The following is a 25,706-nucleotide window of genomic DNA, read 5'->3' as shown; positions in this document are numbered from 1 at the left end:
TTCTATCAGCTCTGTGGACAGCTTCAGCACTGTGATACTCACACCACCAGTGACCTGAGGGCCATTTCACAGATTGGAAGTCCTGTGAATTGACACCATCCACTCCTACTCCTACAGCAGCTGCACTAACTAGGAGAGCGTATCCCCTCCCAGGTCATGTCTGTAAACCTTGGCGGAGCAGGAAAGCTCTTGTGAAGACGTACTGCTCAGTGAAAATGGCCTTCTTTGTTGGGAACTTGAAGGGAAATAGTGAAATGTGATTACAAAAAACAGAAATTTGAGTTACGATGGGTATTTTGCTGTTAATCTGAACAGGGAAAGAGGTATCTGATCGATACAAGCTCCAGTCAGCTAAAAGTAAGATTGAGGAATTTGTGGAAAGGCTGAAACAATTCCAGCTTGTCCACCTCCCCTCACCTCAACCTCCAGCAGCTCACAGGACACTAGCAGTGACGGCTTTGCCTCCTACTCCTCTTTCAACAGCTGCCCCGACAAAGATAAGAGGACCCCCGCCCTCCAAAGGCTGTAAATGGAGCAGGTCAGGGTGAGCTCCAGCCTTTGGCCAAACCTAATGCAGCCTAATAAATCTGTTATAATAAATCTTTTCAAGCTCTGGCACAGCATCATCCAGAATTATTGCAGTCGAAACTGCACAATGTCAGCCTGCTCTTAATGGAAGAATTGTAGACATTTTGGTCATTGTCTCTGTGTTTGTCTTTGTGTTGCACACACTCCTCATTTGCCTTCAAATGTGTGTACATATGATTGACAGGTGTCCATTAGAGAGGGTCCTGAAAAAAGAACAAAGCAGGAGAAGCAGACAACATGAGCTAGATTAATTTGAAATTGGCACGGTGGTGAAATGGTTGGCAATGTCACCTTACAGGTGATCATAAGATCCTCCCCAATCAGCTGGAGTCTTTCTGTGTGGACTTTGCATTTTCTGCCTCTGCCAGTGTAGGTTTTCTACGGGTGCTTTACGGGTTTCCTCCCAAAGACATGCAGGTTGGATTAACAGGTGACCCTAAACTGGCCACAGTTGTGAGTGTGTGTGTGTGTGTGTGTGTGTGTGTGTGTGTGTGTGTGTGTGTGTGTGTGTGAACTGATCATTTGCTAAACCCCTCTCCCAAAAAGTAAATGTCCACTCCATAACTAAACACAGCAGGCCTGTTAACGCTAGGATTTGAACCTAAAACACAAGACCATAATTGTAAGAAATGAATTAAACTGCTTATCTGTTCTCACATCCAGCTAGCAAGGTTACTACTAACAGCGTGAATAACCCAGCTTTTTTTCCAGAACCAAGAAGCATATCATCAGCTCACTAAGTTGCATTATTCTTCTATTGTTCATTTTCAGATCTCGCTTGTACTCAGTTGTGGCCACTCAAAGCAACCCTTTCCCATGTGTCCGTGAGAAAGAGAGCGATGTTTTGACTTCACTCGTTACAGTGTAGAAAAAACCTGATTCGCAGACGTAAGTTGATCCAGGCATTGGCATTAGTTTGAGCTTCGCCTGTTTGACATTGGGATATCTGTCTGTGGGCACAATTTTCCAAAACTTCTCTCAAAACATATTTAAGTCTGTCATCCTCGGAAAATTCAGTCATCTCCAACTGGGACGCTGCTTCGTCTGCCACTAAAGGGGCTTTCAAACAATCCAATTGAGCAGTGAAAGGGTTGATGAGGAAATTGATCTGTGATCTGTTTATCCTCAAAACTGTGCTGCAGATTTTCATCCAGTTTTGCATAGCATGCACCCTTTTGAGACCTTGGCTGCTTATCCACTTGCCGTCAACTAAGAGAGGAAAATGCGCGAGCTCTCCCTTTTGAAGATGGATCTGAGAGCTCTTGAGTTTGTTGACAAATGTGAAAACACTTAAAAATGCAGCATTTTTAACTTCCCTTTCAGATTTAGATTCATTTTGTTCAGATGATGCCGCTTGTCGAAAGAAACCCCAAATCTGAAATCCGCTGAGGGTCATGTAGCTCAGACCAGTCCTTACGTTTCTCTTCCAGAAACAATTTCGCTGCGTTCAGAAGTTAAAAAAATAACGGGAAAGCAAGTTACCTCTTGAAAACCATCTCACAGTGCAGTGGAGGAGAAGAACACTGGGAAGGTCGTCATCAAGTTCATCTATGAGGTTTTTGAACTGTCTGTGATTGAGAGCCAGTAAAATTCACAATTTCTAGCAAGGGTTTCAAGTTCAACTTCGTAGACACCAGGGGCTCTTGACGGATGACGCAGTGAAATGCCCAACAATCTGGAAAACGGCCTTCAGCTTTACACAGCCCTACAGGGCATTTGCAGATTCCAATATAGCAAGTGCACCGTCTGTGGCTATTCTTGTTAGTTTCTCTTCCAGACACAGCCCTCTTCACTTCATTGCAAATTTGCCTTCTCAGAAACGGTCATGAGTTCAGGTCGATGCCTCAGATCCTGTCTTTTAGTAGCTCCTCCTTGATTGTGAAGTCTTCTGACACAAACTGTACAAAGATTGCCAGCTATGGCTTATCTTGAACATCCCAAGACTCATCCCAAGGAAAGCTGAAAGCTGAGATACCGGCATTTCTCCAGCTCCGTATATAGTATAATTGTGTTTCAACTGAGTGGCTAATATCTGATATTCTCTGTTCAACAGTGTGCCGTGAAAGCTGGAGGTCTGACACAAATTGTCATTGTCAGGATTGAGGACAGCAACAAAATCCTGAGGCACACCCTTTAGGAATTCCCCTTCAGTGTATGACTTTTTAGCGCAAACAAACTGCCATTCCACTTGATATGATGCCAATGGGATTGTCTGCGAGTGCTTCAAACATTTTTGGAAAAACCGAAACTCCTGCGCCATGTCCGCACGGAGTGAGGCGAAACGGTCCTCCAGGTTTGAAGCTTTACAATGTGACAGTGAAGTCTGGGATATCAAGCCGAAGGGTTTCCCATTCCTTCTGCAAAAAATACAAGTCCTCGCATTCAGGTAAGAATATCCTGCGCTCATCTTCACGTTTGCGCTCAGCTTTACATTTTCCTGACTCTGCCATGGAGATTCAGTCAGTAGCACTAGCATGGTCAACAAACGTCTTCTTTTATGTTTGGGCTAGAGTAGCTACTTATATGAATTGTAGGAGATTCCTATCAATCACATGACGACAAAATTATTTTTTATTTTAAAAATATTGCCAATTTTTTTGGCAGTGTTATCAAATATCCAAATGCATTTTGATTTATCAGAACACTATTTCAAAATTTAAAAATGTAAAGAAACAAAAAACAAAAAAGCAACTCACATGCAGCTTTCAAGCTGCAATAGCTAATCTGTTTTTTTCTTTTTCACCCTCGAAACGTTTTCTGGTGTAAAAGGGAATCTTACTGTTTGAAAAACAAACAGGGTTATGCTAGAATGAATAACATTTTAATTATTTTCATTTAGTATTAATTGTCATTATGCAAAACAAGATTGTATAGCAAAATTATAGATGTAGTCTCTTTATGCCATTCACAAAAACAAAAATTATATAATTAATGAATGAATAAATAATCAAGTCATAAAAATAAAACTTTTTGTGTGGAGGAGGAATTCAGTAATCTCACAGCCTGAGGAAACAAACTGCTCTGAAGTCTGGTGGTGCGCCAGTGGATACGTGTGTATCGCTTGCCAAGTGACAGCAGGCTAAACAGGCTGTGGCTGGGGTAGGTCCCTTAGCGTCCTTTGGGCTCTGCACGGGCACCTCACCTCACCAATATCACTACTGCCCAGCAGATGGGTACCAGTGATGCTCTGGGTGGTTTTGATCAGCCGCTGCAGAGCCTTCCCATCCTGGGTCGTGCACATCCCATGCCAGTTTGTGATGGTTCCAGTTAGGATGCTTTCTATCGCTCCACTTTAAAGGTTAACATGTACTTGACTTGCAAATCTAGCCTTCTTAAGTTTCCTTAAAAAGTACAGCCTTTTACAGTGGCTTTTTTTTTTAAATGTTTCACATTTCAGAGGAAATGCTGTCCAATAGAGTCCTGGAAGAAAAAGGAAATGAGTGTTTCATTTCCTGGACACGGCACTATGATTTATTGAAAATGAAATTGTTGGTCGTAGGGCTTTGATGTTAAACCCAAAGTGGCCTGTCTAATTCTATAATATAGCCTTTTTGTTTCCTCCCCGCTATTTTACTGAGCTGGTCTTCGGCTAAGTGCTTTGTGCCGTTCCTGTCTGGACTTGACTCATGAGCAGGGTCCCATTCTGCAAGAGGCGCACGTTCACCGCACAGGTTAAATGAGTTGTAAAAAATTCATTGATTCTGGTGTCTATGACTTTATTTAGGAGTTTTGTGTCAAATAGTCAGCCACAAACCCTTTGCTAAACCTTGTGGTGAAGCTTCAAGTGCCGTTCCCATGGTTACCTACAAATAAATAGGGGTGCATTCATTTCAAACAGCAAACAAAGAGGTGATACTGTATGCGTCCAGTTATACTGTCTGGTTACTAAACGTTGTGTAAAAATTGAGGGGTATTTCATGCCACTTTATACTTTTTACTAAACAGCTAAAGTTAGTAGGTACTTTATTAAGACATCACAAAGAAAACATTTGATGAGCTTAAACATATACTGAATTTTTAGATTAAAGTACTGAGAAGTGATGGAATACCTGAAAAATTCACTCAAGCTTGACCAGCTACGACAGTAAAATCCTGCTTACGCGTTAATACATCAGTAATAACTGAATGCTATAATATGTAATAGTAATGTAATAGCACTCACAGGGGGCATTTTTCTGCATTGAGAATGTTTACTTTTGACACTTCAGAGTTAGATTGGTCTGACATGAATAAAAGAAAAAAAACCCCTCTTCCCCCTCTTTGGTGCCCCTTAGCAGAAGGGTATAGTCAACGTCATGCACCTTGAAACTACATTTTTGAATTGCTGCAGTGAGGTACCTTTGGGTTTAACCTTGTGGCTATGGCAATTTCAATTTTTGCATGTTGGCTGACTTTTTCATACACTCCTTCAACACATTTAAACTAATCTTTGTGAAAACAGTAAAAATACTGTGTACTTTATACTTTATACTGATGCTCCACTACAGTTCAGCAGTCAATACTGTTCTTTATCACACTTGGTCCTTGCTAGTTTCTTGGCAGATTAAGATTTGACCCACCTACAAAACGAATGATCCGCGACAACCTGCATAATAAAATAGATTTAACAATCACACAGTATATCAAGTAGTTAAAATTACAACGTCATAATACGGTTAATACATATAAATTATAACTCTGAAAGAGGACATTCTGCGTTGTCAGTGCTTTCATTTTTGATACTTTCGTGCCCTTTGCTGATAAAGTTTCACTTATGTGTTGTGAACTTATTACCTCTACTCAAGTAAAACTTCAGAATACCTCTTACGTGATTGCGAGCAGTGGTCACAGGTCCTCCGCAGCCTGTTACAGTAGTCCTGGACCAGCTACACCCACATAGTGTTTTTGCATCTGGGTGCAGCCATACCTCTGGGGAACAGAGGACCATTATCTCCAAATCTGAGTGACAACTCCCTGACAGCCCTTAAAAAAGGTGCTTATCACCTTTTTTAGCGTGCATTTTGGTTCGTGACAAGCGTGTCACGAACCAAAATGCACCCACCCACTGCTATTTTTCACTGAGGTCACCATCTGCCACTCCTTCGGCCAACCCTCCGGCACTGCTCCATTTTCAGTGAACGGACACACGGATTCAGTTGGCTTGTGAGATATTTGTGTGATTTCAAGATAAATGTCATATAAACACTTGTCTGCAGACCTGCTCACAAAGCCCCACCGTTACACAGTTTGGGCAGCCATGACTGCCATGAATGAATCAATGAGGCATGATTGCAAACCCGTGCAGTCTTAATTTACTGATTAAAAGAAGAAAATTAAAGAGGCAAGTCTGCTCATGCCCTGAAACACACGCGCGCGCGCGCACACACACACACACACACACACACACACACACACAAACCAGAGTTCATATGATCACAGTTGGTAACAGTGGGAGGAGGAACATGTGGATCACTGTACAGTCCCACCACTCAGCTCTGACCGATCACTGTCTTCTGTTCCAGTCCTCGTCGTTGCATTCACGACCTTTTCACTCTGCACTTAACCCCGTGAGAGAGGAGTCACTGTCAAATCCAGAGGACTATTTCCCTCCGCGCTCCTTTCCCTCCTGGGTCTACTTTTTGCGCATGGCATCCCCGCTGGCATTCCAGGAGTGACCACTGAACGGACAGGAGCCTTGAACTTACGACGAAAAGTCGTCTTCATAGGGTCGTTTTTTTTTTTAGGCTCATTTGAGGTAAGCGGCATCGTCACTTATACAGTAACTGGGTCATTCATCCGCTTTTTGCCAGACAGAACACCGGTCAAAAAAAAAAGGGGGACTCCCGTGTCGGTCACGCTTACTCCAGCCAACCAACGCGCCCGGCTCGGTGTGTTGTGGCGGTCGGAAAAACGTGATTTTCTCCGCTCGACTTCTCCTCGATTTAAACTTCATAATCCCAGTCATACGTCCTTAAGGCTCGCGCGCAGCCGATCTCGCCGTGCAAGCACGCGCAGCGCAGCCTGGTAAGTTACGGTGATTACGAATTGAGTGGGCTGCCGGGAAACACGCGCACCGGAACACGTGTTAGTGTGCGCGCGCGCTCACGCGCGTAACTTGTGTGTAGCCCTCTGTTTACACTGGCAACGGTTTTTATATGAAATTGCATATCCTGCTTTTCGTTTAACGTCGTCTAGCATGGACTAGAATGCAAGTTCAGTAAATTGATCAGATAAAGTTTGAAGTCACATTAGCTTGAAAAGATGCAAGTAATTTATTATGGGCTGTATTATAGGCTTAACGGTGACCATCCAGCGACCACTGCATTTGCCTTTACATTAGTGGACATAGGCATAAACACATGCTACTACACACATGCTCTCTCATAGCACAAACTAAGTGAAATGCTTGCCACCGAAACCAAATGTACTACACAGCATGTTGCTTTATGTTTAGTCAAAACTTTTCCTCAGATGTTAAATGGTTATTCCCTATTATCCTGCCCCCCCCCCCCCCCATTGTTTCCTCGGTCCAGATCACACTAAACAAAAGAAACGTAAAATATTTAGAAACAGCATATTTGAGGTCTTGGAATTCAAGTTTGCTGTTAGCCGAGAAGGAAGGTCCCAACTGATGTTACCACAACGCTTTAATTATTCAGACCAAATGACGCAACACGCTGAAAGCATGTCAAGTCAAGGGGAGTTTGTGATGTTCAGAATGGGAGAGCGGTGGCGTTCTTGATTTGATTCGGGGCAGAAGCATCAGAGGTCTGAATTCTCTCCCGGTTTAGACTTTTTTCCCCCAACTGGCTTCTTTCTCTGTCCCTCAGCCAGCGCTGTGTTCTTTTGTTTAACCTTACCATTCCTCAAACCGACAGGGTTACAGCTCAAACTTTCTTCCCTTCTTTCTCCCTCTCTTCCGTCACTGCACAAATCCCCCTTACGCCTGATTACTTTAAATATTCATGCAATGAAAACTGGGCCTGCAGAATGAGCATGCTGAGGTGTGTGTGTGTGTGTGTGTGTGTGTGTGTGTGTGTGTGTGTGTGTGTGTGTGTGTGTGTGTGTATTTACATGCACACTAATATGTTTAACAATATGCAGGGGACTCCCCTCAGGCCTTGTGAGTCAAGTTAGTTTCAGGACCCAGAGAGGTTTGGGGTTTACATGGTACTCACAACCACCTGTACGCAATCTGATTGGCTTTATTGGGACTTCTCAAACTTGCATACACTTTATAGAGAGGGAAAACTGGGGCGAGCACCAACAGGAAATCACCCTTAGTGGTGTAGTACTTCAGTGTAAGCACATTGGAGCTCTTGTCTTTTTCTCTCAGACCAAATAAGGTCAAATTAAAGCCTTTGAACTCTCCCTCTCTGCTCGCTGTCTGCAGTCCTTGTGTGCTGAAGCCATGTTTTCCAAGGCCACTGCCAACTTCGTCCATCAGATTGACCCAGAGGGAAGCCTCATCCATGTGTCACGAGTGAATGACTCATACAAACTGGTTCCCATGGCGCTTGTCGTCAAACGCAACCGGATCTGGTTCTGGCAAAGGCCAAAGTACCAACCGACAGATTTCACTCTAAGCGACTTGCTGCTGGGCGACAAGGTGCTCAGTCCTGGTATGTAGGTGTGAGTGTTTGTGTTAAAAAAAAAAAAAACAACTCAAGCTATATGTATATAATAAATTATTCTCATACTTTCTACCTTTTTGTAATTAACGTTTTTCACAAAGTAGATATTTTTAAAGTGCACGAAGCATTTCTCAAACACGTCCAACACCACATGTCTCGTCAGGAGTGTGTGAGACAGAATTTCTGACCTACCAGGGGACGTTTGGAGACAAACTCTCTGGGAAGCTGGACACCAAGGCTGGCTCTGCCAGACTCACACTGGAGGGCCGGGGCACTTCCCAGCTCCAATCATGTTTTGGCAAGTTGAAGAAAGAGGAACTGGACGTGAAGAAACTGCTACGTGACTCCAGCGATAGGTTCCTTTTTATTTATTTATATTTGATTTACTGTTTACACACTGCAGCTAATCAGAGGAAGTAGACAGAAGATGAATTGGTATTGATGAGATGGAGAGTCTAAAACTGTAGTTAGACTTCAGACATTTGACTCCTTAGACCAGTGTCACGCAAAGACTACCACAGCTACAGAGATCAGTAGTGTCATGTGCCTTTAGTACGCTGCACTGAATCTTTACACCTTTCTTGTGACTGGATATCTGTTTCAAATCTGCCCTTTCCACGTGAATCTCTCTAAATGCTCACTTAGCTGTTGTAGATTAAGACCCGCTCCTCTTCCCTCCAGGCTGGTGGACATGCAGCACGTGCTGGTGCAGCAGCTGGAGAAACGGGCCGAGGTGCTGGCCGTGGTGAAGGAGAGGATCCTCACCACCAACTCCTGCTCCGTCACCCAGACGAAAAAGGAGCAGTGCACCTTTCAGGGGGTGCTCGGGCTGTTGGGCATGCTGGGGAGCTCTGTTAAGGTGCATGTAGATGGGGTTGATTGTCTATGCTTTAAGAAACCTTTTTTTAAAACTCATTATTACACACAAGATCATTATATAGAGTATATGTGTGTTTGGTAGATTCATTTTAGCCTAATTTTCTGGGGGAAACACTGAATATTTACTTATTTGTTTGTTGTTTTAAAATTGGTTAAAGTCTATTTAAGCTGTACAATTATCAGAGCTTCAATCCAAAAATATTGCAGTCAGTATCAAACTCTATAAATCACAACCTGTGTATGTGTATTTGTTTATATGTGTATCCGCAGGTGTGTGCGAAGGACGGCAACAACATTGAGATGGACAGTGACGTTTCTTTGGAGATCCCCTCTGGTACAGTCATTGCGTACAGCATCCTGGAACTAGAGATTAAAAAAAATGGACATTATGGTGAGTTAGTGCGTGCGTGTGTGTGTGTGTGTTGTTACAGACAGGAAAACGTCTTAAGAGAAGAGAGTGAATCCCAGCTTCATTTCTCCATTTTGGGTTGAACTCATTTACAGTACAACCACATACCTTAAACTCTGTTATTTTGTAGCTGTGCATCTTAAATATTGTGCAATTTGAATGTGGACATATCAGATAACACCATGCCTTCAATAAATATTGCATGGATCCATCCTTTTTTCAACATCCCACAGGCTAATGATCAATGATGTGTTTTGACTGTGTCTTTGCTAAGATGCTTGCACCTTTTACCACACCTGTGGTCCTTCCTCTCTGTGTTGATCTATGATGTTGTGTGTATTTTCAGATATATGCCTGCAGCCTGGCACCATAGGAGGCTTTGAGGCGGACTCAACTGCTATGTCCTGGCCATCCCATGACTCCTTGAATGCGGTGGACAGCATGTGCAATAGTGAGAATGATCCAGAGAACGTACCTTTGAGTGCACTGCAAAATGGTTTGCGTCCATTCATTCAAACATTTAGCCAGTAACCTATCGATAACAAAGAAGTTACCGTTATTCAAATATCATCAACACGCCCCACTTTCCCTTTTTTTTATGAAGAAGTGAAATGATAGAACTGACATAAGTTCTCTTTTCTCCCTTAAACAGATGACATTGTGAATCTCATGAATTGCTGCATCAGCAGTTGCATGGATGATTTGTTCTGACATACAATGGTTGGGTTGACCTGCCCCCAGTAGCAAAAACTGGAACTAAAACTAACTATAATACGTATGAACATTCAGTTATTAATCGTTAATTACTCTGCATCTGGATTTGGGTCTGCATCGAAATCAATCATGAGATGCATTAGGTTGCTGTAGCCCCGCCTACACCTATCTACCTATTGTATAGGCATCAAATTTTGCAGGACTTGTCTGACTTGATATGTGCATGCGTCATCACAATGTGGCTGTAATTGCATAATGTATTCAAGAATTATGATAATAGGTTGAGTTCAGAGGACCTCCGTAACTACGTGTTGGTGAACAATGTGGATTATCCTAAAACAAAGGGTTATATGCCAAATTTGGTGATTGAAAATGATGGAAAAGATGAAGCAAGAAATAGACATGGCCTACTTGGATAGATCTATGTTGATACATGAGCTTTGTTTGTGTCACTGCTTATGAGTGAAGAGCAAAAACCTAAAGTGCTTTGTAAATGCCTAGTAATTCCTGAAAAGACCGTGAAATTCAAGCAACTGTCAGGGAGGTTGTCCTCTCAACCATCTGGAGTAGCGATCCATCATATCGAAGGAGGTGACTGAGGCTAGAACCGGCCAAATATTGTGTCAGTGTAGCTTCATCTTCAATCCCCTGTTCTCTGACAGGATCACAGGAGATGGACTTGTCTCCACTGGCAGAGCTCCCCCAGCTAACTCAACATGCATTGTTCAAGAAGCTCCGAGAGACAATGAGGGACAGAGCTGCCCTGTCATATCTGCAGTGTGTGGTGAGTGACACGGTGGCATTACCCCAACATCAGTACACTGCATGTTTGTGCTAGCCCCTGCTCAGCTTGTGAAAATAGGCTAATCAGGATTTGGGCTCATCTCTTTAGGGGAATTGTGTTACACGTAAACTAACCCAAAGGGATCTATACATTCTCCCAAAACCATTGTTTATTCCTTCCTAGACAAATATATTGTGCCAAAAAACTATGGCACTTCAATGCTAGCTTGAACCACCATTCCCGTATTTTTACATTTTCTGCCTCCTCCATTTTCCCGCTTCTCTGTGCCTCTCTTTCCGTCAGCTGGAGGACTTGTGCAGTGGTGAAAAACTTGACATTGCCAAGCAAGAGGAAGAGAGAAAACCAGTGTCAGCCAGACTGGACCGACCCAGCTCAGGCAGTCATACTGAGCGCACCCAGTCTGCCGGTGCTGCTCACCTAATTGCAGCTCACCTGTTGGTCAGTGCTATGGAAGGTGAGAGGAAACTCCCGACCTTGAGGGGCTTTAAACATTTTCCCCATAGTGCTCTGAGCAACACGAGATAGTGCTCTAGAAGTCATTTTCTATACTTTAACCTTGCTGTGTGTGTAATGTTCTTGTAGAGTTGCCTGATGAAACTCTGAGCCTCCTGAGCGAGAGCCGTGCGGATTTTCTGGAGGCCTTCGACACACTGGTTAGTTAACTTGTTTCATCCATTGCTTTAAATTGTTACCTGCTATATATGAGTTGAAAATGATCGCTGACGTATTTATTTGACTCAGTACAAAAAAACGTGAATTATTTTAGAAAATATTTTAAAAAATTAAATTTTGCATCAGAAAAAAAATCAAATAATAAGCTTCTGTTAGATTTTTTTCATTTGTTTTAAAAGTTGGGAATATGGTTTGGGGAATATGGTTTCTGGCTTTCTGGCTGAGAGTTAGGTGAGAAGATTGATACAACTCCGTCTGTCGGTGGAGTAAATATGGAGATACAGCCAGCAGCCACTTAGCTTAGCTTAGCATAAAAACAGCTAGCCAAAACCCATCTAGCAGCACCTCTAGAACTCACCAATTAACACATTGTATCTCATTTGTTTAATCAGCCGCTGGCTGTGGCTCCATATTTACTGTCCAAACAAGAGAGAGGTATGGATCTTCTAATCTCACTCTCTGCAAGGAAAAGCGAATAAACGTATTTCCCAAAATGCTGGACCATTCCTTTAAGAAAAACAAAATTTAAACCTTAAAACCAATGACGTTACGACAGAGAGCTACTTATCTATTGCTTTCACCAGATGTGCAGTTTAAAGAACAGCAGCGGGCCTCTCTCCATCCAGTGTCTCCCAGTCCTGCTGCAGGACAACCAAGCGTTCCAACTGGCAGAACAGCTGCTCAGCTCCATCAATGTGACGCTGAAGAGAAACTTCGCCAGGCTGTGGACGGAGACAGGAGACAAAACAGGAGTTCTCCTTTTGCTCCTTTGCGTCAGCATACATGGATTGTCTTTGCTGTGTAATGGACTGAAGTAGTAGGAGTTTCTGCTTGTGCACTTTTTTTTCCTTTTTCATGGTCTATATTCTGCCCATTTCTTTCTTTATTGTAAAGTTTATTATTACTTTATTGTAGAGTCTAAACTTACTATAGTTTATTGCATAAGATCTTTATATCATTACTATTTTTGTTTTTTTTAATATTGCTTAATATTTGTTATAACAATATATTCTTTATATTACTATATCACTTTTCCTACATATATTTTTACCACTTAAAGCAAACCCTTAGTTTTTGTACATGGTAAAGAAAGATATATACATGTATAATATGATGATATGATAATATATGGTATATATAATTTGAGGAGTTGTGATGCTGTCTCACTGAGACACGTCAACGTGTACTTGATCAGGCACTTAAGTTAAATACGTGAAGTTTTAGCTCACAATGAAAATGTGTCTTGTTCATCGATAGGTTTAGAAAAAAACGTGCAGCCACTGGATCGACTGAAATCGCACAGTGATTAAGCTGACAGCAGATCTGATTTCCTAGCTCAAGAAATGTTCACGTCATAGAGCACAGGTTTTTCTATGAACAAGAAAGTGTGAAAGTTGATGCTTGCCAACAGAACACGAAATGGACGACATTTCTACGGTAGGATTTTGATTTTGATTTGATTGATTGCTTGTTATGAAGCTAGCTGTGTTGAACAAAAATATTATATATTTAACATTTCCTTTAATACCTGCTTTGAATTCCAAAAATACTGTATAATGTTGAAATGAAGACCTGGTGTTTTTTAATGTATGTGTTTGTACGTGAACAATAGTATTGTGAAGCTGCCTTCGCAATGGGCTTGACACTTTCCCATTTGTCAGTTAACATTATAATTTATTGTTGTTTGAAAAAAAATGCTTTACTTTATCCTTTATTAATACATTTTGAAAATCTCTGTATTTTAAGTCTTTGTCATACCCCTACCAAAGCTCATCACATTGTGTTATGTGAAAGGCAAATAGAGAATATGAAAAAATATTTAAGGAAATGTTTACTTTTGAAGTTAACTCCTGTGCTCTGTGGTGAAAACGGCAAGCAATTGAACTTTTATTTCATTTTTATTAAAAATCTTGTAAACCTTGATGAATGGTGCTGCCCGGACTTACCACCTTTGGGTGGACACCAATGTAGTCCTACTTTCACTAACGTCACTAACTGGAGTTTACCCCTAACTCTGTTATTCATAATGCCTACAGGGCCTACTTCTGGATTTTTGGCTGTTTTGGTGTGAGACCCACAAAATACACACCAGACTCTTGTACTCACTTCTGTACAAGGGTGTGTGTGTGTGTGTGTGTGTGTTTGTTATGCTCATATGGCACAAACCCACACAGGTGTTTTCACTTATGACTGATGAGAAAGTTTGTCAGTATAGTGTGTGTATGTGTTCACAGACCATGGATGATTCATACTGTATCTCAGAAACTATTGCTCATGTAAGGGCAGGACAAATTACACGGTTGCCTATTATTATCATTATTGAATACACTCAGGTGCCAGTTTCTGAGATACACTTACTTGTAGCTAGCAAGGGTGGATTACCAACTGATAATGGCACCAACCATAAAAGTAGGCAGCTATCCCAGACCCCAAAAGCCCCGAATTTTCTGTTTGTCAGTTGGAGTTTTGGAAAAATGGGATTAATTTCTAAATTTGTTAGAAATGGTACAAGATTTTGCATCACTAAATTATATATCTTGTAGTTTAAAGATCATAAATAGTTTATGTCATTGTCACATGATAGAATTGTTAAAAAAGTCTGTGTTTAATCAAATGAGAATAAAATTAACCTGGGGTCAGGTAGTATCATTCCACCGCAAAAATTCTCGTCTCTGGGCATATATTGAAGCTGTTATGTAGAGGCTGCTATAAAGTCTCTGCTTCAAGGAAATTCAGAGGTGATGGGGTATGAAAGGTGTATGGTGTGCAGCATGGGGGGAAAAAGGGCCTAACCATAGATGGATTACCAAATGGGCCTACTGGGCACTTCATCCTCTGTATGAAGTGACTGGTAATATGTCTTGACCAAAAGTCAAAGAGCCCAATTAAAAGACCCGAAATGACCACAAAGAGAGACAGAACAACCACAAAGCCTATGCTTCCAGCCCATGAAGCAGATAGTTTGTCACATTTTATATCTTCTGTGGAGTGAAGTATTATCTTTGACACATTTAAGATGTAATGAAACTCCTGATCCTGAAAACAGCTGTGGAGGAACTGCTGAATGAGTGACGGGTGTGTTAAACCAGCTGTGACCTCAACATCTCGGGTTACTGAAAATTAACTCCACCGCCACGTGGGGTCGCTGTGGTCGCTGGCATTGTCGATCGTCAACCGTGACGTAAATCTGCTGCGACCCGAGCGAGTTCCTCGTCGGGAGTCGCACGAAAACATTGCGGCGAGGAGGAGATACTTGGGAGCCCGGAGGAAAAACAGCGACGTTGACAAAGGCTACGCCGAGTGGAAATGACGATATGCAGCTTTTTTCTTCAGGGCCGTTGTCGTTACGGCGAAAAATGCTGGAATGAGCATCCGAGGGGAGGAGGCAGAGGAGGAGGAGGTGGAGGAGGTGGTGGAGGTGGATACAGCAACAACTACAGCCGCTCTTCTGGTCAGCAGCAGTCCAGAGGAGGAGGAGGAGGAGGAGGAGGAGGAGGAGGAGGTGGAGGTAACCTTAACGAGAAATAAATATAAACTTAATCTCCCTAAAGTGTCGTTTCTTGGTAGCAGCTCCGTTGTGTGGGAACAGTTACAAGCCAGGTGGAAGTAAACCTGTGTTTGTCGTCCATTAACCTCAGGCTGGTTTGTTAACTCTCGTTCCTGAGCCATTGTACATTTTTTTCGTAACGTTGGCGAGCTGGTCGATTCAAGCATTTTATTTGAACTTATCCTCAACTAACATCAATAAGGTTCGACACAATATTAGCAACACCTAAAACTACAGCATTCCAAATGAACATAAGCTCATTTTAAAACTAACAAACTGACGATTGTAACCTTCATGACAGTAAAGTTAGGATTTTTGTGCCACGTAGTTGTTCAAGACTACATTAGTTAGATGTACCTTATAAAGTGAGTTTAAAGATAATTCATTTTTATCAGCATCAGCCAGCAAACATGCCAAGTGTTGTGCGGGATATTGGCTGTATTGGTGATGATCATAGAGACTTTGTATTCTTGTATTTGTGTATGTGAAACCAACAGAATCATATCATTGTTGCAGCCAGATTGACTTGATAATGTGAGGACATTAAGCACTGTCAGCAAACAAAGACAAACAAGCAATACAGCGAAACACAACGAGACATTATAACATAGAAGTAAACAATGTTTGCTGTTATTCTACTCACAGATATAATGTAGGTCAAGTTTATTTTATTTATGTGCCAAAATAGTATATATATCTCAGAGGGATTTACAGTTTGTACAACCAATGGCATTCTCTATCTTTTAGACCCTCAGTTCTGATAAGGAAACACTGAACACACGTGCGAAAACACAGAGAAACAGAGGAGGAATCCCTCTTTCAGGATGGATAGCCACGTTATAGTTATCGTTTATACTGAGTAGACAGAAGTGAAAGTGGTAGTTACGATATGGAGAAAAAGAATGACTGTAATGGTTTAGCATTTCAGCAACTCTATTTTTTTTCTTGACATTGACTGGTATTGGTTTCAATGCATGTTTTAGGTTTTGGGAACAGAGTTTGGGTGAATCCTAACCAGCAAAAAGGAGGCTATATACAGCCTTCATCCTTCTCGTCTCATGGAGGTGATGACTGGGGCCGAGGCGGAGGAGCTGACTGGGGTAGAGGAGGTGGAGGAGGAGGGAATGACTGGGGCCGTGAAGGAGGTGGAGGGAGAAGAGATAACTCGAAGAGCTCCGAATTCAGCTTCTCTGCCCAAAACAGATTTTCAGCGCTTGGTACTCCCAGCACCTTTGACAGAGGAGGAAGAGGAGGAGGAGAAGGAGTAACAGCTGGTGATGAAGATGACGACAAAAAACTGTGAGTCTGCTTGTTTTTTCGGCTGTGCAGAATTAAAATTAATGTTTATCTGTCATCAGAAGTTAATTCGTATGTTGTCTGTCTAATGATTACCCAGGGAGATCATTCAGATGGACATGGAGATTTGGGAGAGTTCAGGGCAGTGGTGCTTCTCGAGTTATTCTAGCTCCAAGATACCTTTATCTGGTCTGTATCATATATACATGCAATTACATGATTTCTCCTGTCATTTGTAGCCACAACACTAGTTGTAAATGATCAGTTTATTATATCAGTCACCGTGAAATTTGATTTTAATTTCTTCAGGTTTCACTGATCTCTCTCCCGAAGAGCTCAGGCTGGAGTATTACTCCACAGGAGCTTCAGGAGATCTGCAGGGCTATGTAAGTGGAGTGTTACTCATTAATGCCATTCCTAATTTTTTTCTTTAGGCCAATAAGAAAGTCCAGAGGGTACTGTCTTCTGTGAATTTCTGAAGCGACTTGACTCTTTGTCTTCTGCATGGATACGAGTATTCCTTTCAATAAGGAAAATGTATTTCAGTATTTTTGTCACATGATCTTGAATTAATCAAGTGTTTGTTCAAATGTCAAATAATGAATTGTAGGCATTTTAAAATGTGCAAAAGTCTAAGAAACACCTGTTTCACGTGTTTAGGTTAATGGTGTCAATCAGTTACTCAACCAGTGGAGAAGCAGAGTCCAGGAACTGAAGGTTATGAATCCAGCCACCCGTGCAGCTTTGGTGAGACACACGCATACAAAGTCACTGTAACAGTACTTCCATCTGTTTTTATGCAGGACCTTTTATTCAAGACACTGAACACGTTTTGATATTTAGTATATTTTCTTTCCCCGTAGCTTGCGGAGTTAAACAACCCAGCACCTCAGGCGTCCTCAAGTGGCTTTGGTTCCGTGACAGTGACTGGATTTGGATCCTCTACATCTGACTTTGGAAGCAAAGGTGAAGATAAAGTATTACCTCATTGTATCAGTGAGTCGATAAGTAACAGTTAGACATGTTAGGCAATATTTTTGCTTTCCTATTACTTTAAATTATCCCTGATCTCTCATGAATACAGTGCTTGAGCAGATGATTTGACTACATGTATTACAGTGTTTGAGTCAACTCAACTGGCTGATTTGTGTGATGCCAAGCACTTGAATGCATCTAGATTCAAATTTGTAGATTTATAGAACAAAATGCCTACAAGTGGCTCTTTGTTTTCCTGTCTGAATACGCTGATCAGGTTATCAAATCCATATTAACCACTGCTCCCATGTCATCTCTAAAATCTTTCTGACCATGAAGGCTTTGGGGCTCCAGCACCAGTGCCGGCCAACAGTTTCAGCTTTTCTGCTGCAAGTGGTGGGTTTGGTTCCTCAGCTGCACCAACGTCTTCGACAGGTTTCGGAAGTGCTATAGCAGCTCCCACACAACCTCCCTCTGGATTTGATTCCTCCTCTGCTCCTTCGGCTTCAACTTTCTCCTTCGCTGCTCCGGCCACCAACAAACCAGCAGCCACTTCAGGATTTGGCTCCGGCTTGGGGTTCAGCTTCTCCTCCACAGCAAACACCGGAGGAGGATTTGGGAGTGGTTTTGGGACTGAAGCACCTGCTGCAACAGGAGGCAGCAGCTTTTTTGGGCTGATGAGTGGAGGGTTTGGGACAACTGCTGCTCCACCTGCAGCAGGAGCCGGGTCTGCCAGTGGGGCATCGGACAGTCTGTTTTCACCTGAGAGCAAACTGACTCCAGAGGAACTGAATCAGTTCAAGGCTAAACGGTTCACTCTCGGTCAGATTCCTTTGAAACCTCCTCCAGCTGACTTGCTGGTAGTATGATATGTTGGGAAAATCTACAACATTTTTGAAATAAAGAGATATAATTTATACTAACTTTTTTTTTGTATAGAGCTTTTTTAAAAATCCGAATTCATTCATAAGATACAGCCAATGTTGAAAAAATTTGATGAATTCAACACTTTGATCAATTTAATCTGGGGAAACTTGCTTTGGTTCCATTTGCCCTCTCAAAGTATACATTATGTACAGTTGCACAGTATATGGTATATATTTTTGAAATATGTGTTGTCATAAAATACTACTTTTGGGTTATTGAATGTCTTAAAATATACAGTTCGGATTCTGTGAAATACTCTCCCCTTTACCATCTGTTGAGATGATAAGTTGATGAGAAAATGATGTCCATGAGTATGCAAGTCTACTGTATGAGTACCAGACTAAAATAGTTATGACAACAAAACATTAAAAACATGCCTTGAACTTGGTTGGAAACTTTTATTTGAAGAACTCTTGCAACAATTCAGACATAATGTCCCCTTACCTCCAAATGTATTTCACTGAATGCTTCAGGAGAGAATAATAGTCCTTTAACTGACATGCTGTGATCGTACATCAAGGGAATTCCTTTTGTAAAGGTTGTAATTGCACAACTCAGGCAGGCGAGGGTGTCAGAATACAAGCCCAAAAATACCTCAGGCTTTTTAATATTGTAATAATGCACAAAGAGATTCTAGGGAAATGTAAATAACTGTGTACCTTAGGAGATACTTGAAAACAAGAGGTAGTTTTTTCCTCAGGGCGTGTATTATTCTCCCTCTGTTTGTTTTTACACAGATTGTAATGTGACACAATATTGAAACAACTGAACAAAGGCGCATCAGTCCAAGACCATCCATTCACATCTGCTTGTAGGTCTTCATCCAGTAGCAGAGAGGAAAGAGTGGGAGATTGCAGATGACAGTGAGTGAGTAAGCTATTCAATATGTATTCATTAGGCATTGAGCAGCCGGTGGGACCACAAGGAGAGGAATACAGCAACAGACAGACACCAATAAGCTATTCTGCTGCTGTAGGGGCTGCAGCTCTGCTGAGTGGAGCATATTTTCAGCTGACAGGGAGTTTGTGATATCAGCAACTGAGCTGGGTGCGTCTTAGTGTTTTTCTGTATGTCAAATCATCCACATTCCACATCTCATGGCCGGGTCAAAAGCATTGCGCACATAACTAATGCAATTTTATGCATACCTCTAAGTGGTAACAAGGCATTAACTGCCAGCAGCAGTGCGCAATGTACCCATTTTTCTCTCCTACTTCTCAGTCTGTCAGCAGTAACTTCCAACCCACCCTCTGCTAGCAGATACTACATAAATAATTCAACAGATTAATGAACGATTAAACCAGAGACTATTTTATGAAAAGGCACTTGCATGCTCATTTCAGTGAAACTTACTTAAATTGCCATCCGGTGACTCTCTAGCTGAGAAATATTGGCATTTGTGAATGCTTGTTTCCCCAACAGTAAATGAGCAATTCTAATCAATTTGGTGCTGGGGCATCAAATTGCTAGTCTACCTGTGTTTATGCAATGTTTGCCTGAGCTGCACAGAGGGAATCAGTGCAATGCTAAAGATGAGGGGGATGACTCTTTGGATGCCTGCGCACACACAGCCAAACACTCTGGAGTGCATTAAGACCCATATAAAGTTGTGCAATTAAATTCTATTAAAGAAATTATTCAGTTTCACTAATCTGACCTGTTGTGTTTAATACTGAGAATTGTGATCTTTGAATGCAGTCGTTTCTTCTCCCCCCTCCTCCTGGTATTTGGTTGGGGGGGAGGGAGGGAATTGGAGACATGACATTTGAGTCGAAATACGCACACACACACATACAGTATACACAGCTGCCATGTGCTGTACAAACTCACTCCTCCTTTACTCCCCACCCTCCCGTAAAATCATATCTTACACAAACCCAGTCACATGACCATCATGTGTACTGTAATTCAATTGACTCTGACCTGACCCCAGGAACATGGACCAGACATACACTGCATATGGTTCTCTAATACACTTAACACACTTTTCCATCGGGGAAATAGGGGCTGTCCATCTAGTTAATTCCCTATTTAGACCATGTACTGCAGCCGTGTATGTATGTCGGAGCACTGAACGGATCAATCCTTTGAATTATAACTTCCGCCTGCAGCTATAGAAATTCCTCCTCCCTCGCCGGCTTCTCCAACATTTTTTTCTATGACATACAATGCTTAAATGCACATTGTGTTTATTGCTGTTACACGGCCATTGGGGTCAGTACATCAGCCGGTGACAGCAACAGATGCTCCTACCACTGCTTGTATCCCATCTCCACGGAATGCCAATGAGCTGATTCGGATTCAGTGCTGGTATTAATGTTTGATGGGGGCTGATTCCAGTAGACCCTCCTTACCGTTGCAGCAGAGAACGAGGCTTAGTAATTGGAACAATGAATCCCGGGGTAGAATTGATTGTGTTGTGCCATATCGGTTCACCTATGGGAAACAGGGCATTGATCCCAGGCCTCTGATTTATGCCTATTTGAGTAGCTTGCCTCATGGGTGACTGAGTGGCACATATTTCACCTGCATGGGTCTGGACCTGGGTTTTTTCTTTTTGGGGTTCATATTAGAATAAGGGCACCGCGTTCTCCTAACACAGTGACAGTAATAACACACCGTAGTGAGTGAACACTGTCAGGACAGAGACTATATATGCGCTGTATATGAGACCAGACTGGGCGAGGCCTGGATCATTTGAGCTAAAGTGGCACTGAGAGGCTGGGCAGAAAATTACATTACATTACATCCATTACATCCATTACACTAATTTTATCTGTGTATGCAGACCATGCTGTGTGTTCTCTAAGCAAAGAGGAAAACAATGACACACTGTGTCTATGCATATGCATCTGTGTATTGCACAAGATTTGTGTATTTTACAACGATAATGTAACCTTGATGGGAATAATGTGATGGATGACTTTTCTCAAGCAAGTTTCGAGTCTATAAGTTGTATTTTATAAAATATGGAAAATGAAAAAACTCAATTCAAAAACAGAACATCCTATCGACAAGGCTGTGAAGCCAATACTGTAGCCAACGCAGCCCCTGATTGCTTAGCAGCTATCTAGGATAGAACAAGCCAACTTTTCATTTCTTTAGTAACTACCACCAATTTCCCAAATTCTTTAAAAATCCCATTTAGTGTAGTCGTGTGTTTGGCGAATCGTTCACTGTTGCCTGAGAAAAGCAGCTGTTTTCTTTGCACTCTGCTCTGAAATGATCCAGTTTATCAAGATTCCCGGGTTTCCAAAACTTGACAACGACGAAACGTTTGGTTGAGATATCTTTAGGTCTGCTGAATAACAGAAGAAATCTTACACCTTTAGAACCCAATTATTGTATACTGATTATCAGCAGGCACCATCTGCACATTCAATTTTTTTTGGCTTCGGCGTGCACAGTATTCTTCCCACGTCTGGATTACCACCCGTGCAATGGCGGCAACAGACCCGCTCCATTATGTGTCAGTCACGTTCGTCTGGGGAAACGCAGCAGTGACTCAAGAGTATCGACCGAAACGGCGAAGACTTGGAGGAGCAACTCAGAGGAACGGCTTGCCATTTTTGGCAAACATGCCTGCTCGCTGTCTTGCTTGAGAGTTCGATGAGAAGATTAATGTAACTCTTAGCCCTGCATCTGTCCTGTCAACTTACACGGGGCTACATCCAGCAGGCGGTTGGCTTGGCTAGCTGTGTAGAAAACAGCTCGGTCCAAAGGTTAAAAAAGAAAAAGAAAAAATTCACTGCAGCTCAAGAGCTAGCATGTTTGGACTTGTTCGTTTATTTATACAAAAACCAAAGTGAAGGAATGACAGTTGTGGTTTTACGGGGTGTTGTTATTGACTGTTTCTTGACTGGGTGCAGTGACTTCCTGTCTATGCTAAGATAGGCTAATTAGCTGTTGGCTCCCGCTGTAGCTTTTGATTTAAAGGATAACTGTGCCAGCGATGTCGATCTTCTCGTCTAACTCTCCCAAAATACCAAACTATTCCTTTAACACCACACTTCGGCTCGAACACGCTCCCCTTCCACGCATGTAGGCTACACGGGTGCGGCACAGGGAGTTGCTCCACCTCTGCCCCAGTCATGTAGAGAGCCTGGCTTACAGGTGCTATGGAGAGTGGGCCTACAATGGCTGTTTTTGTCAGGCTTTCGGGGACAGAGGATGTCACGCAAGTACCCCGCTGCTGTGGACCGACTCGGAGGAAACTCATGCGCCTCGATCCCTCCATCTTCCCCCCCCACGCGTGAGAGCCGAGGTCCAGCGTGTTCACTCACGCTTCGCTCACAAGGCCACACGTTGTCGCTGTTTGCCATGGCGCTGAGAGCGCCCGGGCCAACTGGAGCGATCGCATCCCTCCCTCCCCCCTCCTCCTCCTCCTCCTCCTCCCCTCTCCTCTCCTCTCCGAAGCGGCGCGACTCTCACCGCGCCTCGGATGCAGTGTGGCCAGCAGCAGCCGAGCGGAGAAACCGTCCAGCGAACCGCCGCCAGAGCACCAGCGCAGCGAACATAAAACCCAAACGATGACATTCTTACAGATACGACAGAAGCAAACAGTTATTTGACAACTTCCGACCCCACACCTTGCCTTCGCCGCTCCCTGCTGTAAGTGGTAAGTGCGCCGATTTTCCCATTTTAATTGCAGGGCTCCAAGCGCCCGATTTGCGCGCAGGGCAACGCCAGCGCCGGCGGACTGGTGTTCTGAATAATGCAGGTAATAGCAGAGCAGATTATCAGCGGTAAGAGGAGCACGGCTAGCACCGGGTGCAGTCACCTGAATTTGCCTTTATTGTCACAATGTACAGGCCAGTCTCTTTTACACTCTCACTTTTGTAGCACCATAAGCATGGCTTTGCCAGTGTGGTTTACAGCTTACAGGTTTATGACCTCCCCCACTAGAGTCAATCTCATTAACTGTTTAAAGGGAGATGATGTAGATGATAGTGCACATTAAGGCTGTATGGAGTGACTGTAATCTGACCTTAATACTTATAGACTAAATATAATTTTTCTTCCTTTTGTCTGCTTTTATTTTTCGAATTTGGACATTGGGAATTTTTTTCCAGTGTTGCTTTAGAAATAGAAAACTAATTGTCTCTATTGATTTAGCCATGCAGGGAGAAAGTTGGGCCATGTCAGAGGTCAACTGTGCGCTTCTGCTGGTGATCTGTGGGAGGCTTGTGTGGGGAGAAAGGTGCCTCAGGATAAGGCAGCTTTGAACTGCTACCCCTTTTTTGATTTGTGTTTGTTTGTGTGCGTGCATGTGAGCGAGGGTGACAGTAGAGGGAGGGGGAGGGAGGGACTATTGGTGGAGGGAACGAGCGTATTTTGAAATGCCAGCACTCAGGTCAAGCCAAGTGCACGCTGAGGTGTGAGATTATATCAGATGGCCGCACACACACGCAACCGCAGACACAAACACAACAATGCCCGGGTCTCGGGTTAAACTGTGCTCCCCACCTGCGGATGGGGGGCAGTGACAGGGCAGTGACAGGGCTCCAAACGTCTGTATCTTTGGGCTCTTGTGTGATTTCTCTGACTCTTGCTAAGAAAATTAGAAAATCTAGCTGTTTGAAATTTCTGACACGTGTAATTGTTAATGTTAAGCACAGATTGTGAAGTAGAGTGTGTACATTAACCAGCACTAAAGGAGTCGGCCTTCTTTGGCCCTTTTTAACAGAATAATTATCCATGTGCTTAACTCTTGAAGTCCTTGCCTGGCTCATTCTTGATCCTCTGAATAATCCATAGAGACAGAATTGAGACAGTAAAAGCTGGAAAGAGATTCAACACTGTGCTTTGGAAAGCCATGCTTCTGTATCTCCATTTGTGCAGAACTCCAATATTTACATGCAGAAGCCATTTTCCACAAATTTTGCATTCTATATTAGTAGAAAGAAAGTTGGAGAGAAGAAAATCAAATCCTTTTTAACACCCTCAAAAAGTTGCCACACCGCTCACATCTCTGTTTATGAGATATTCGTGTATTTGTGTCACGGTTTAGTTCCACATTTGGATGGGTGTGGCTACCAAGCAGCTTTGAGATGTGCCGCACCCAAGTTCAGAGGGCTCACAGATCCCTGCCCTTCTGAAATATTCACCAGGTTGAAATATATGTGCGTGTGTGTGTCTGTGTGTAGCGAGAGCTGCATCAGATAGTATCAGATAAGCTGGCTACTCAAAAGGCCAGCCTGACTGTTATGCACTGTATCATCTTCCATCAAAGAGCCTCTGCTCACCTGCACGCACGCACACACGCACACACTCCTCAAAATTGGTAGCTGGAAAGGGCAAAGGCAAAGTCCAGTGCAGCACACACATACACACCCACACACACACACACACACACACACGCACGCACTCGCATAGGCACATCTGACCACACTTCAGATCTGTATATGGTCCTGGTCTTCTTTGAAATGAAAATGAAATAAAAACCAACAAGGGGCAGAGCAGGCACTTATCATAGTAATGAGCAGCCTTCAGTGTGTGGGTCTCAGTGCATCCTCATATGTGTGTGTTGTTGCACCTTATGTTGCTGTGTGCACTTGTGGACAACCATCTGTAATGCACAATTCACTGGCCAACTGGTATGTATCATCAAAGAGAGTGCCTGTGATTGGTTGAAAACTGAATGGCGGGTCGGTGTTGCATGTCACTTTCCACTTCAAGCTGGACTTGCTAATGAGACGCTATAGTCTTGAATAAGATTATTTTGCACACTCCAATCCAGACACATTCATCCATCACGGAGTAAGGGTATGGGTTTGGACCTATATTTTTGAAGTTTGTATTTTTCAGTACACAGTGTCGGTTGATCATCCAGTTAAATGCCAGTATACCAGTGGTACTGGTCTCTGCAACAACAGTCCTCAGAAAATCAATTCCACTCAACACCTAATATGTGTTTGCTGCTGCTGCAGGAGCAAAGGTGACCTCCATTGTATGCATGCAGGTTACTTGCGTGCTAACCTAACACCTTTGAAGGAGACAAAAGTCTGCTATGCTTATTTATTTATCGAATTCTCCTATATTTATAAAATATTCAATCTCCCAAGAAACTTAAACATCACTTCAAATATTCATGCTTTTGCTTGGGTCCGTTAGAATTTTTGTGATGCATATCGCTGGAAGTTGTGTCTTCCCTGAAAGAGTATGGCACCCTCTCTTCCAAGACAACGACACTACATGATAATATTAACCTATAAAAGGACTAAGTATATCATCAAACATTAAAATCATGTAGGTCATAATCATACATAAACAGTGTAATCA

The 25,706-nt window shown here is 42.7% G+C and overlaps 3 protein-coding genes across 4 annotated transcripts in view; all 3 read left to right on the top strand.

Moving 5' to 3' along the window:
- Positions 1-485: 485 nt before the first annotated feature.
- Positions 486-12,562, top strand: LOC120786672 (gasdermin-E-like). Of its 2 annotated transcripts, none has more exons than XM_040122218.1 (10): positions 486-544; positions 7,961-8,189; positions 8,365-8,557; positions 8,883-9,060; positions 9,351-9,471; positions 9,836-9,940; positions 10,866-10,987; positions 11,291-11,462; positions 11,591-11,661; positions 12,265-12,562. In XM_040122218.1, the coding sequence occupies exons 1-10, from the start codon at positions 530-532 to the stop codon at positions 12,496-12,498; spliced, it is 1,440 nt and encodes a 479-aa protein (XP_039978152.1). In that variant the 5' UTR covers positions 486-529; the 3' UTR covers positions 12,499-12,562. The 2 variants fall into 2 exon arrangements, with proteins under 2 accessions (XP_039978152.1, XP_039978153.1); XM_040122219.1 differs by lacking the exon at positions 486-544 and adding an exon at positions 6,147-6,322.
- A 2,278-nt stretch (positions 12,563-14,840) lies between these two features.
- nup42 (nucleoporin 42) lies at positions 14,841-18,796 on the top strand. The gene is made up of 7 exons (XM_040121020.1): positions 14,841-15,188; positions 16,211-16,526; positions 16,624-16,712; positions 16,833-16,909; positions 17,184-17,270; positions 17,387-17,489; positions 17,838-18,796. Exons 1-7 carry the CDS (start codon positions 14,987-14,989, stop codon positions 18,365-18,367), a joined length of 1,404 nt encoding a protein of 467 aa, XP_039976954.1. The 5' UTR covers positions 14,841-14,986; the 3' UTR covers positions 18,368-18,796.
- A 4,142-nt stretch (positions 18,797-22,938) lies between these two features.
- The window catches only part of rims3 (regulating synaptic membrane exocytosis 3), a 33,250-nt gene continuing 30,482 nt past the window's right edge, over positions 22,939-25,706 (top strand). The window contains exon 1 of the mRNA XM_040122789.1: positions 22,939-23,043. The gene's annotated coding sequence lies outside the window, so the exon portion shown is untranslated. The remainder of the gene's footprint in view (positions 23,044-25,706) is intronic.

This window comes from Xiphias gladius, chromosome 24 (assembly GCF_016859285.1).
Source record: "Xiphias gladius isolate SHS-SW01 ecotype Sanya breed wild chromosome 24, ASM1685928v1, whole genome shotgun sequence".
Taxonomy (NCBI): Eukaryota; Metazoa; Chordata; class Actinopteri; order Istiophoriformes; family Xiphiidae; genus Xiphias; species Xiphias gladius.
The sequence above is the reverse complement of the archived record's forward strand: the minus strand, read 5'-3'. Positions and strand labels throughout refer to the sequence as shown.